This window comes from Quercus suber, unplaced genomic scaffold, assembly GCF_002906115.3.
Source record: "Quercus suber isolate HL8 unplaced genomic scaffold, Cork oak 2.0 scaffold_883, whole genome shotgun sequence".
In the NCBI taxonomy this organism is placed as follows: Eukaryota; Viridiplantae; Streptophyta; class Magnoliopsida; order Fagales; family Fagaceae; genus Quercus; species Quercus suber.
In genome coordinates, this window is record NW_027070310.1 from 192,254 (window position 1) to 206,238 (window position 13,985).

General features: G+C 33.3%; 1 protein-coding gene across 5 annotated transcripts; it reads left to right on the forward strand.

Moving 5' to 3' along the window:
• Window positions 1-579: 579 nt before the first annotated feature.
• Window positions 580-13,496, forward strand: LOC112040808 (disease resistance protein RPV1). Of its 5 annotated transcripts, none has more exons than XM_065768047.1 (7): window positions 580-1,490; window positions 4,729-5,830; window positions 6,003-6,275; window positions 6,379-7,149; window positions 7,221-10,627; window positions 11,771-11,870; window positions 13,048-13,496. In XM_065768047.1, exons 1-5 carry the CDS (start codon window positions 997-999, stop codon window positions 7,851-7,853), a joined length of 3,273 nt encoding a protein of 1,090 aa, XP_065624119.1. In that variant the 5' UTR covers window positions 580-996; the 3' UTR covers window positions 7,854-10,627; window positions 11,771-11,870; window positions 13,048-13,496. The 5 variants fall into 5 exon arrangements, with proteins under 5 accessions (XP_065624119.1, XP_065624120.1, XP_065624121.1 ...); XM_065768048.1 differs by having other exon boundaries at window positions 13,190-13,496; XM_065768049.1 differs by having other exon boundaries at window positions 7,221-7,982.
• The last annotated feature ends 489 nt before the right edge of the window (window positions 13,497-13,985 follow it).

The window sequence follows — 13,985 nt, forward strand, 5'->3', positions numbered from 1 at the left end:
AAAAATACAACACTAAAACGTATCAAGACAGTGTAGAATTTTTTTTTTTTTTTTTTGAGTGCATATAATTTCATCAACTTAAGGGTTAAGAAATAATAAAAAAAATTCGGCAAAAGAAAGAAAAACAAAAATTTTGAGAGATAGTATTCACTTTTTTGTTTTTTTTTGAAAGCGCAAGGAAAGAATAGAGAAGTTACGATGATAAAGATATATCTTACCGTTGTTCCCACTTCTCATGTAAACGTTATTTTTTTAATTATCAAGTGTTCCATGTGAACTTCCTAAAACAAAAAATGTATAGATAAAGTGGGCCAATGTAAACGTTCATTACATAAGAACACTGAGTACATATGTTGTGACCTGTTACCCTCGTGATTTTGCCTTTAAATGGTCAAAAAAGATTATGCAGAAAAGGTTGTATATGATAATACATAGAAAATTAATAAAAAGTAGCCAATAGAATTTGTTTCCTGTTCAGCAGAATCTGATTGTATTATTTTCGTACAAGAATGCGCGTTGGCAAATGCAAAACGTGTAGGACACCATCGGTGGAAAATGTATGGTCAAGAAAAAAGATTCCCACTTTCTGTTTTTATGGGAACTTCGTGGAAGAGGGATGGAAGAGGGATCTCTACTTTTGTGAGGAAAGTCACTAAAACGCACTGTAGTCATCGTTCAGAATATATTGTGAAAAGGAGGAAAAGGAGCCACCGTTAGCCATCTTTTCTTATTTTCCAGGTCGATTTCTTCTCTCTGAGATTCCATTTTAGCATACTTGTTGGTGAAAATCATCATTCTTTCATTAATTTCCCAATCAAACACACACATACTCACCTTTCAAATTTAGCGCTCTCAACTCATCCGAGATCCTCCAGTCGAATTGCAAACCTTCATTCGTCTCTTATCATTCTCGTTAATTTCATCACATCTTTGATCTTTCTTACTTTCTGCTCCTTCTTTCACATCTTCTCAATTTTCAGTTAACAGATCATTTCAATGGTTTTCTTGACTAACAAAGGAGCCTCTTCTTTTTCTTCTATCCAACAATGGAAATATGATGTCTTCTTGAGTTTTCAAAGTGAGGATACTCGTTACAATTTTACTGGCCATTTATATAAGGCTTTGTGTGACCAGCGTTTTAACACCTTCATCGATAATGAGCTTCAAAAGGGAGAAGAAATTTCAATGGAACTTCTTAAAGTCATTGAATTGTCAATGATTTCAATTGTTGTATTCTCTAAAAATTTTGCATCTTCTACTTGGTGCTTGAATGAACTTGTCAAGATTTTTGAGTGTAGGAGTAATGGCCAATTCGTTTTACCAATTTTTTACAAAGTGAACCCATCAGAAATACGTAAACAAGATGGAGAGTTTGGGGTTGCACTAGCTAAACATGAAGAAAAATTCAAAGATGACATAGAAAAGGTTCAGAGGTGGAGGAAAACTTTGACAGAAGCTGCTAATTTGTCTGGATTGCCTTACAATGATGAGTATGTATTTAATTTATGACTATATTGGTGTGCTTTTATTAGTTACATACTTTCATTGTTTTTCTATTTATAAATTATGTTATCATTGCTGACTTTGAAGATGGGGATGGTGGTGGTGGTAGTGGAGTGAGAGGGTAGGGACGATGAAGGTGAAGGGAAAGGCTTTTTTTGAAAAAAATATTTTATTTTATTTTTAAAACTGGGTTGATGCCAAGGATCTTAGTCAATAAATTATCATATGGCATAATACTATTAGATGGGAAGACCACTAGGTATTATTGATGAGGTCTTCCAAGAGGACTGAATAATTTCTTTGTATTCTAAATACTGAGGCAGTTAAGCTATAAAGGTCAATAGTAGAATTAGAGTAATTTTAACTTGGATAATGTTTTTTTTTTTATAAGATTAACTTGGATAATGTTATCAATTGTGACAACTCTGTGTTGTTGTATTGGTTATAAGCTTATAATGGTTTTGTTATGACTGCAAATAAATTATGAAAGTATTATTTCTATCATATTTTATTAGTTTTTGAGAAAGTATATTATTATCACATGCACATTCCTTTCTTACCGAACTTTGGCATTTACATTTACCTTTCCCACCCCATTAACCCATCACTATATGGTCGTGATGTCTTATGCCAATAATACATCACTAAGTACACTTCCTTTCAGCATCAAAAATTGGTCATCACTTTTATGCTAAAATCTTTCACGATTTTTCTATGTATCACACACTTCATCAATATAAGAATACCATTTTTTTTTTTTATATTAACAATTGAAAATTAAACAGATAAAATAATCAACAATCATATTATACGTACTAAACAAAAATTTCTTCCATTAAACTTTTTTTTTTTTAATTAATAAATCTACCTAAAAGGACCTCATATGACAGCAAATTAATAAAACCAAACTGTTGCCCTCAAATGTCCAACCCAGAGATGCCTTTGATACGTCTTCTTTTTTTGATAAGTACCTTTGATACGTCTTCATCTCCAGCAAATTAATAAATTATATTGTTTCCATCCCAATTTTCAATTTCTCACAACCTTATCTCTCTTTTTCTCTCACACATCGATTATTCATTTAAGTGTTTCAATGTTGTATCTACCCATGAACATTCTAAATACAATCCACCCCATCATCCGCAACAAATCATTTTGGTTTGGTATTGATTGTTCTCCACAAAATTACAATTACGATTTTGAGAAGACATGGATTGTGTTTTTCATAGAATTTTGAAGTTAAGTCGGCAATATGATGATCTAATCTTTTTTTTTTTTTCTTTTGATCTTTTTTCTTTTTCTTTTTTGAATTCTTGCATCTAGAATTTGTAAGGTGTTTCTGTTGTTTTCTTTCTCTAATTTTCCAATGTTATTGACTTGTGTAATTGTTAACTAACTTTTGATTGTTAGAGTTGCTTTATTTGGCCATCATTGTTGTTGAATTTCTCATTGTTAACTGACTTAGATTTGATAAAAAAAAAAATTAAAAAAAAAAAAATATGCTTGGGTGTTTCTTTTTATTTTGAACAAAATGGTGGATTTATAAATATTTGTAGAGCAACATTGATATCATAGTAGTCTCAAAATCTTTAGTTTTACAACTTGCAATTTTGTTATAGTTGCATCCCAGTCTCAAAACCTACCATCAGATTTCTTGCTTCTCTTAGCTTTCTTGGTAAGCTTTTAAATACTTTCTTTGCTTAGCTGATCATCTTTGGGAAAATTAAAAGTCATGCAAAGAACAAGACAAATATAATATACTCTATAGCATTAGTATCCCGTTATGGACTACCATTATTCAAGGAATGTGTAAGTAATGGTAGCATTATTCAAGACAAATATAATATAATTACACATTCCTTGAATTTCTATTCTACTCATAAACTTCGATTTTGTTAGTTTCAATTTAATCTTTGATGTTCCAGAGTTCGACTTTGATGAAGAATAAGTCACCATGAGGGCCTTATTTCATATAATCTTTTGTGCCCTAAAAAAAGATACCTCTAGGTTATGCAATTGGGTCTTGGATGGATTCTATAATAGGAAGCTAGATTTCTTTGTTGTTTAGCCATATATTTCGTAAGTTTACTTCCCTGCACAAGCTTTGATGGGTTAGAATCACTTAAAAAGGAAGTTTAATTGGTTAAAAGCCCTATAAACTTACGGTGAAATACTTAACAATGCTCCTATAATAGGTATTTGATAGTCACTGATAAAGAACCTATGGTGATATACTTAGCATAAGTTCCTAAAATGAGTATTTGGTCGTCACGGATAAAGTAGAGATTTTTGGTACAATGCTTAAATGTTTGCATATCTAAGTATTTTATGATACTCTTTGGTATTATTTGTAGTGTTGTATATCTTTTATGGACTATCTTCTTTAGGAGCTTGAACTAAAAGTTTTTCCGTACATCGCATTGGTTAATCACTAGTATCAAATATAATAGATTGAGAAAGTTGCAAAAGATGATATGTGTCATTGTTTTATGCATTGTCAAAGAGACATGTGTCACTATTATGTGTATCCACCAATTGTAGGGACCCAAATTTTATCTTATATATTATGTATAGATAGATAGATGCTTCTTTCTCAAAAAAAGAAGAAGGTAGATAGATAGATGCTAGAAATATAATAACTTTAATTCACATGATGTTATATATTCAAACAACTTTTCCCTCAAAAAATAAAAATAATTCTAACAACTCTTCTTCTTTCATTAGTTAGAAACTTTTAAATGGTCTTGTGACCACTAAGTGTCCAATTTTGAAGGTATACTTAAAAAAAATAATAAATAAAAAATAAATTATTTACCATATATTCTACTATTAAATTATAGAAATAAAATAATTTAATGTTAATGTTACAATTCAAGAGTTTCTCCCATTTAATTTTTAGACAATTTTTTACAAAATTTCCTAATCTCATTTTGTTCAAGTATTAGAAATGAGTTTCCAGTAAGTGGGCCTCCTCAATCCTCATAACTAAAAGGGAGTTCCTATCCAACCATTTGCTAAAAGCCTAGATCTAATTTTCTAGCCAAAAGAAGAATAATGTGCTAAAATTAATGATATTTCCTAATCTTTTGAAATTCAATGCCATTTAATTTAAATAGCAATATGTTAATTGCACAGAACTAGACATATTGAACTTTGTTCATCTTCAGATTTATATTTACAACAAATCCAACTCATTATGTTTTTCTTATGCTCTTTGCTTTGCAGCTGCACTAAATCTGAATTTGAGTTTATTCAAAGAGTTATAAAAGAGATATCAAGTGCTAAATCAAATCAATTATTTGTTGCTAAACATCCAGTTGGAATAGATATTCGAGCAAAGGCCATAGAATTGCTTTTAGATATGGAGTCAAATGAAGTTTGCATGGTAGGAATTTGTGGTTTTGGGGGAATAGGTAAGACTACGATCTCGAAAGTTGTATATAATAGTATTGCTAACCTTTTTGAAGGAAGCTGTTTTTTAGAGAATGTTAGTGAAATGTCAATAACAAATGGTGGCATAATCCAACTGCAAGAGAAACTTCTTTCTAAGGTCTTACAAGGTAGAGACCTGAAGGTGCAAAATGTATGTGAAGGTATGAATTTGATAAAGAAACGACTTCATGGTAAAAAAGTTCTTTTAATTCTTGATGATGTGGAATACTCAAAAGATGTAGAAAATTTGCTTGGAGATTGTAACTGGTTTGCTTCCGGAAGTAGAGTAATTATAACAACAAGAGACAAGTATTTACTAAACTCTTTGGGAAGAGATCCTCAAATATATGAGGTTACAAAATTGAGTCAATGTGAAGCTCGTGAACTTTTCGACCGGTATGCCTTCCAAGCAAGTAAATATGGGGAAGATTATTCAGAACTTGCAAAACAAATTATATGTTATGCCAACGGCCTACCATTAGCTTTAAAAATAATTGGTTCTGATTTGTGTGGAAAAGATATACATGAATGGAAAAGTGCATTAGAAAAGTATAAAAACATTCAACATGAAAAAATTCAAGAAATACTAAAAATAAGTTATGATGGATTGGAAAAAATTGAAAAGGATATTTTTCTTGATATTGCATGTTTTTTTAGGGGTTACAACAAGGATGATGTTGTAAATATATTAGGTTCTTGCGATTTATATCCAGACTATGGTATTAGAAAGCTTATTGATAAGTGTCTCGTAACCTTGGAAGATAGCCATTTGTCAATGCATGACATGCTACAACAAATGGGTAAAGAAATTGTTCAACAAGAATCAGAACTGCCTGAACGGCGTAGCAGGATATGGCATTTTAAGGATGCTCATAAATTACTAACTGGAAATATGGTATACTTTCTTTGCTTCTCTATTTTTTCAAAATATTTCTTTATTGGATTTTCCCTTAACAAAATTGAACAAAATATAATTTTCTAAATATATGTTTTGTTTAAAGTTTCAAAATCTTTATACTTTTGTTGAGTTCTATTATGAAGTGTGACTAAATCTTTGTCCTAAACAGGGACCAAATAAAATTCGAGGTATAATGTTGCGCTCACCTGAACCAACAAATGTTGCATTGAAAGCTAATGTTTTCAAGAGGATGAAAAATCTCAAATTTCTTATAGGCAATGTACATATTGATGAAGATCTTGAATATCTCCCAGATGAGTTAAGGTTTCTTGAATGGCATGAATTTCCTTTGTCCTTATCTTCCAAATGTTGTGTCCCTGAAGAACTTGTTGCACTCAAGATGTCTAAGTCTAACATTATATTGGAGAAGGTATTCAAGCAGGTATAAGTATTATTATTTATAAATTTTAATTTCTTTAAATGTTATTTTTAAAAGTTGTTGAAGATAAATTTTGTTTTGTTTTTTTTTTTTTAATTTTTCATAGGGGCCCCAGTACGAAAATATGAAAATGATCAATCTGAGATCTTGTGAATTCATTACAAAATTACCTGACTTGTGCTGCCCAAACTTAGAGAAATTGGACCTTCAAGATTGTAAAAATTTAATTAAGGTTCATGAGTCCATTGGATTTCTTGAGAAGCTTAAAGTATGGACTCTCCGGGGCTGTTCACAACTTCAAATTCTTCCAAATACGCTCATGTTGAAATCTCTAGGATATTTTGATCTAAATAACTGCTCAAGGCTTGAGAAGTTCTCCGATATTCACCCAGAAATGAAATGTCTAAAGAAATTGTTTTTGGGTCATAGTGGTATTAGAGAATTGCCTTCATCACTGTTGTATCTGACTGAACTTGACACGTTAGAACTACCATGCTGCCGTAAGCTTAAAAAATTTCTAGTTATTCCTTCTGCCGAATTGAGACTGGCGTGCAATTCCTTTAACAACTTTTTGGGACCTACTGGGTATCTGAGCTTGACAAAACTGGATCTTACTGGATGTGTTAGAATTAAAGTTGAATTAGATTCTTGGATGCAGGCCGATTACTTCCCAGTATTGACAGATTTAGTTCTAGATTCTACTAGTATTGTTACCATCCCAGAAAGTATTAGCACATTTACTAGATTACAATATCTTTCCATAAGATATTGCAGAAAGCTTCGGGAAATTCCAAGACTTCCAAAATCTATAAGAACTGTGGTTGCACTGTATTGCTATCGGCTGGATCCACAATCATCAAGCAGATTATGGAATCAGGTATCTCTCTTTCTCTCTCTGAAGTTTAAGTTATAAAGAAACAATTTATGTTAAACTTCAGTTTCTTGCAGTTTGGAGAAATTCTAGGAATTCTTCCAAATACAGTCGCTGAAGCTGCAAGAAGCTTTGAATCTAAAATTCACTGTCTTGTACTACCAGCAATTGAGATTCCAAGGTGGTTCAAATTCAACCATCATCAGAGTGTTGGAGATTCTGTATCATTCTTGGTTGGTCCCAAATTTTCAAATTTGGTTGTTTGTATTGCTTTTCCATCAAAGGATGAGAACAACAATATGGAGAACCATTGTTTCATTGACATTTCCATCAATGGTGTTAAACAACCATTCATAGATTTTGTTAATTATGACCATGTATGGTTAATTTATGGGAAAGTGAATATACCAAATCCATCTGAAGAGAATCGCATTAAGGTTGAGTTTAGACAAATGGTGCAGATGAGATCGAAGAATACGATGAGGATTTATGTAGAATGCATCTGTTGTCCTGCCTCATCTATGGATCAATGGGCTTTCAATAATGGGGAAGAAGATTCAGGCCATGTTGGAATCCGACACCGACTGCAAAGAAGAAATCATCGACCAACCCATGCTAGACATCCCCAAAAACACTACCTGTCTCACTTTGGATGGCTTCGAATCCGATTCCAACTCTGGAAACAAAGCTCCAAACCCTGGAGACGGTGATTTTCTAATGGGTTTCATGACCAGGGTTCATCTTTAATCCCCAATGCCTTTTTCAACGATGATACCAACACCAATCTGTATGCACCATCATAGAAGACAAAAACATCTTGATTCAGCTTTGAAAAGATGGTTTGCCTCTCTCTATTTCTCTAAATTTAAAGGATTATTCATAGGATTGTTGCTCAAGTATATATTGTGTTTCAAGTAAATAATAGCGAAATCAAATTGTTGGGCTATGTAATTATAGTTTATACAAGAAACATTTTATTTCTTTATTTCTTTTTCAATGTACATAATGCCTTGTTGCTATTGAAGTAATTGGTAGGCCAAAGATCCCTTTTCATCTTGCAATTTGATTTTCATTTATTATAATATTTGTCTTTTATTCATCTTATTTGTCTGCTTCTGGTGCATAGTTTCTTCTTGTAAGATATTCCAAACTTCTCTTCTTCTTCTTTTTGTGGTAGAAAACGAAATGCATTTCATTAACTTAAATTAGAAGAGTTAAGGCATAGCCTCTCATAACACACACCTACTGAATTATAAATACATCACCAAAATAATATCCAGTGGTGGACTAGAAAATAACAAAAAGTCTTGCAACTGAGTTGCTCCCATTTTTCCTAGTTTGTCTGCACATTGATTCGCCACTCTGTAGCAGTTCCTAATCTTGACATTCGGAATTTGCTCCATTAGTTGCCTGCAATCCAAGATGAGAACAGGGCGAGCAATATTATCGTAGGATTTGCCCAACACCTAGTCCATCACTACTTTGGCATCAAGACCAATCTCAACTGCCTGCAAGTTTAAAGAATTTCAAATTTTAAGACCATCACATAAGGACCAAAGTTTTGCCTCTACACTTGTGGCTATACTGGCTCTACTAAACCCAGATACCCATTCTCCATTGCTCCCTAGGCAGGCCACACATTGCCCTCTTTAACGGGGCAATTTCTGTCTCAAGTTGGCTTTGGGTCTCTCTTGCTGCACTACCCTGGGCATCCTCTCAAATAATGCCTCCACCACCTGCCTTACCTGGATTTCCCATAGCTGACCTATCCATATCTAGCTTGAGCCAATTCATCTCTGGCTTTATCCATCAAACATTAATTGGGCTCTTTGTTGTCATAGGTTTAACATGTCCAGCATAGTAGAAATAATTTAGAGCCATGCTTTTCACTTCTTTACTCAATCTGCTATTTGGTATAACTTGTTTGAAGACTCTCTTATTTTTCTGCATCCACAAGCCCCAGATACCAAAAGCAAAAAACACTTCCCACGGCAAGGTTGACTCCACCAGATCCTTACAACGTCTTAGATTTTTTTTCAGCCAACTACATAGGTCAGAGTTAAAGAAATTACTACTACACCTCATGTTACCTGTATCCAGCCAGAATTTTTTTGCAATTTCACAGTCCCGAAGAACATGAATAATTGTCTCAGCCTCTCTCCCACACGCTTCACACTTACTGTCTTCGGCAATGTCTCTTGCAAAAGTAATTCTTTAACTGGTAGACTAAGAAGATAGCGCTTCCATATGAAAACACTGGATTTTTGGAAGCATGTCCACTTTCCAAATCCACCACCCAGTGAACTCTTCTGCCACATTTATTTCTCCTTTTGCTAAGTTGTAGGCATTTTTCCCATCAAAATGAGGTTGAATAAGCCCAGCTAATGTTGTCCAAACCAGATTCTGAGTAAGGAATCGGAATGGCCTTGATTCTTTGTAGTAGGTCACAGGGAAAAACAAAGAAGCAGCATAGTTCATCCCTTCTTTCCCTCAAGACATTGGGTGAGAAATAGACCCGTGACTTGCCGTTGTTTACCTTCTGCCTAGAGAGCTCACAGAAGCTATCAAGGGCTTCTTTTATAGTGGTGCAGTTTTTTACTAGTAGCTTTTCCAAAAAGAATTAAATCATCTGCAAAGAACAGAAAAGAAAAGCCTAGTCCACCCCTAGATCTTTTCACCGGATCTCATAATTTTGAGTCACATTTATCCTTTTTCATAAATCCGAGAACTTCCATGAACATTATGAATATATAGGGAGACAAGGGGTCACCTTGCCTTATGCCCCTAGACTGTTGAAATCCTTCCAAAGCTCCACCATTAAATAAAACAGCCACACTAAAGGATGAGATGCAGCTCATAATCACATTCACAAGATAATCTGGGATATTAAACAGCCTGAGATTGTCCTGAATGAAGCTCCTTCCAATCTATCATAATCCTTCTCAAGGTCTATTTTGAGGTTCATGAAGCCCACATTCCCTTTCTTTCCGCTCATAGTATGAAGAATTTCCTGAGCTGTGAGGAGATAAGATTGGATAGTAAGGGTCTGAGTCAAGCAACTAAAATCTTCGTGATGATCTTATACACTGTGTTGCATAGACTTATTGGGCGCAAGCTGCCAATTCTATCAGCTTCTGTATGCTTGGGAGTAAGTGTGATGAGATTTTTATTTATGTGCTTCGGGACCTTATCATTATTAAAGGCCCCTTTTACCATATTTGTCACTGTTTCTCCAACCAACAGCCAAAAACACTGGAAAAAGCTAAAGATGTGGCCCATCAGGTCCTGGTGCCAAAAAAGGTTTTAGGGACCACAACGCTTCTTTAACTTCTAGACTTCAATTTTACCAAATAACGAGTATGTTTGCTGATTGTTCGAAATTGAAATTCAAGTCAAGCACACAACTGCTCGATGAAATGCTTCTTCAAGATATTGAACCTATTCGCTTGGATGACCTATGCTACTCATCGAGCCAATTATTAAGGTTTTATTTTTAATTTCTAAAAAAATATTTCTGTTTGATTACTTAATTACTTATGCTTTTCTCCTGGGTTTTTAAATTTTAATATTCTTAATTGTCATGGATTGTTTCTTTGCTTTTATTGACTCACTGAATATTACTTAGATTGTTAATAAATTTATTGAAAGATAAAGGACATTTGATAAGGATGCATTGAGCTTTATACCGAGAGAAATGTAAACTAAAATCTGCAACAAGCTATGGCCCTAGAAGGCTTTTTTTCTTTTCCTTTTTTTCTTTTTCTTTTTCTGCAGAACCTGCCTTGAGAGTGTGGCTCACTTCTTCATATTATTCATATTTGATTGGTTGAGGTTGAGGAATTATTTAAGCACATGTTTTTATTTGCTTGTTTCATTCTTTGTCAGTTAGCAATAATTGAATTAATGATGATGTCAACGCCACAAACTTGTCATTGTTGAGATAACAACTGTACCTACTGACAAAACATCTTTATTTTTTAAGTTTCTGTGCTTAAAAATGATTCTCTAAAGCTTTAATTAAATTCTTGAAGAAGTTTTGAGTCATGCTATTGCCATTGGAAAACAAGATAATCAGTAACTGATTTAGAAGTACAGATTTACTGATTTGGCCAAATGATCACTTGTCTTTATACAGTCAAGAGAGCCTCGCTTCTCCGTAGTCAATGCTTAGATGGAAGAGCAGAACTCAGAGATATGGCTCTCAAATGTGGGCTGCCCTATGGAAGCTTGAACTTTCATTTAAATTCCTTATTTCCTTCGGAAAACTACGAAATGATTGTCTTCCATTGATTAGGGAGTTAACAATTAGGAATCTCATCACTGACACTTCTTGCCCTTCATGTGCTATAGAAGAGGAATGCCTGGATCACCTATTTATTACCTATAACTTAACTTGTGTGACGTGTTTCAGATCACCACTCACCATTAGAAGGTACTTGAGTCAAATTCAAGTCATAATTGTGTTGCTACTTGGCTGGAAAGAGTGTACAAAGCATAAGGCCGGTGCAATCAGTTCATTGTATTCTTTCAACAATCATTGGGCTATTTGGATACACATGAAAGAATAAGTGTTAATGCTAGATTTTGAAGTCCTAATTTGTAGTGCTTACCTTTATACTATTTGTAGGGATGCAACAAACACATGGGAAGTGGACACTTCTGTTAAACCACTTAATGTACTTTTCAGCAGTTTCCTTGGCAATATAGCACATGATCAGATGTTGAAGGTATGGATTCCTCTCTCTCTTTTCGTGACTATATGATAGTATAAAACCTATAGAGAATCTGGCAAATATAATTATTATTGGATGCTTCATACAATTGTATGCATAATACCTGAGGTGTGATTGAAGATGAAAAAATAAGGGATAATTCCACTAGATATGTTGTAATTGGATACTCATGTTGCGGGCCATTTCTTCAGTCAGTATTTTGGGGAAAATTGGGCAATTTCTTGAGATTATGGTAGTGCTTTGGTCAAATTGGTCCGCATCTGCCCTCATCATCCAATGCGTTTGCATGGATTATGTAGTTGTTTTTGTATCATTTTTCAATAAGGAAAAAATGTTTATGTTTATGTCACCGTGTCAAACTAAACTTTCTGGCATTTAATTGTAAGCTTCAATCTATGAACTTTAATAAATATATAGATAGTGGGTTTAAGACACATGTTACATATATATTGCATAAATGATCCTTGGGTGTCTTCTTTAAAAGGTATTTAATAGGAATGCTTTCAAACCAATTTATTCAAAGATATGTTTAAAACCATTTCTCTAGTTTTGACTCTTTTGAGAAAAGAATATTGTCTTGAATAATCATTTTCTTATTTTTATATAGGGGGGTAAGGGTGGGGCTGTAGTTTAAATGCTTTGTACATCATAGTATCCTTTTGGCTGTATAAAACGCTCAATGAATTCCCATAGGAGGGGTTGATTCCTAGCCACTTGTTGAATCAATATGGCTGGCTCAGGTGTTCTCATGTTAAGATATAGTGCTTCAGGCTACTTAATACAGATGCATTTGACTGCTTTAAAAGCAAAGAAAAAGTACACACCAAGAATTAGCATTTGATTGTGCAATAGAAGTTGTAAGCAACACATGCTTTATAATTTGGATTTCAGTCTATTGCATTTGAATGGCTCTTAACCTTTTCTTAATTCTTGTTTAGATGGTGGTAATTGTAATTGATCCTCATAAATGACCGATTTTGTCATCATCATTCAGATGATCTTTCTAGCTTGTCTTTCAAATACTATAGGGGCCATCTATCTTCTCTTGATCCTTTGCACATTTATTTTCTTAAAGTAATTTCATGGATCAACAATATATTAATGGGACCATGATGGGTTTGCTTCATTTAATGGCAGACATCTATTTGAGTGTTTGATTTTAATGTTTCAGGTATCAAACCAAAAAAAAAATTGAAAGTAAAGAATCTGATTTTAGCAATTTAAACAAGTTTCTTAGCTGACTTATAGCTGGATGGAGTGTGGATCTTTCAATTTCATCCAATTCTAAGTTCTAACACAGAAACTCATTTTAGATTTCTTTGGGTAATCTTGTCTATGACCTTCATATGGCATCCTGATGGGAAAGTAATGTTACCATGTTGGTTGATTTTTTTTTGGAAAGGATTATGATGTATTTAAATTTGGTGTTTCATGTTTTTCTTTTTCTTTTTTTGGCCTATTCATGGGAGGAAGATTGTAAAGTATTTAAGATTGTTGTAATATGTTATGCCTCTCCCTTTTTGTATTTAATTTTGTTTCCCTAGGAGGACTTGGTGAGGATTATAATGTACTTGATTTTGGTATATCATATTTTTAAATTTTCTTTCTTAAGTTTTTGAACTTTTCCCTCCCATTTGTGTGAAATGAAGCAAGTTGAAGGCTCTTTGCTCAAAGTGAGAGAAAAATTCATGAGATATTACCAAATTATACAAAAATTTCAAGAATAAAGTAGATATCATCTTTATTCCAATATATATTGTCCTTTAAAATTGTTATTTTTGATGACTGACATCAATGTATATTCTTATGTTTATGATTGATGGATAAACACATCGAATAGAAGAGAAAGAGTGATAGAAGTAGTCACAAGGGGTCCTTTACCATTTTATACTACCATTCAAAGGAAAAATTTTATTCCCATGGTCAAATATAACTAACCCTGACATAGATTGCCATGCCTTTCTTCCATGTAGAATTTGAATTTCTATATGTAACGAAAGTTAAAAAAAAATATTATTGCAATGAGTCTTTCAAATAACACTGCAATTGTTTCAATTGTTAGTACATTCATAAAAAGCCTTGTGTCACTTCTGTATAAGAAGTGATATC

What these genes read in the sequence shown, in the direction of transcription:
- LOC112040808 (XM_065768047.1), top strand. Translation starts at nt 997, where the DNA reads ATGGTTTTCTTGACTAACAAAGGAGCCTCTTCTTTTTCTTCTATCCAA. An exon ending in AATTACTAACTGGAAATATG is followed by an intron (nt 5,831 to 6,002) that starts GTATACTTTCTT and finishes TGTCCTAAACAG; the next exon opens with GGACCAAATAAAATTCGAGG. An exon ending in TGGAGAAGGTATTCAAGCAG is followed by an intron (nt 6,276 to 6,378) that starts GTATAAGTATTA and finishes AATTTTTCATAG; the next exon opens with GGGCCCCAGTACGAAAATAT.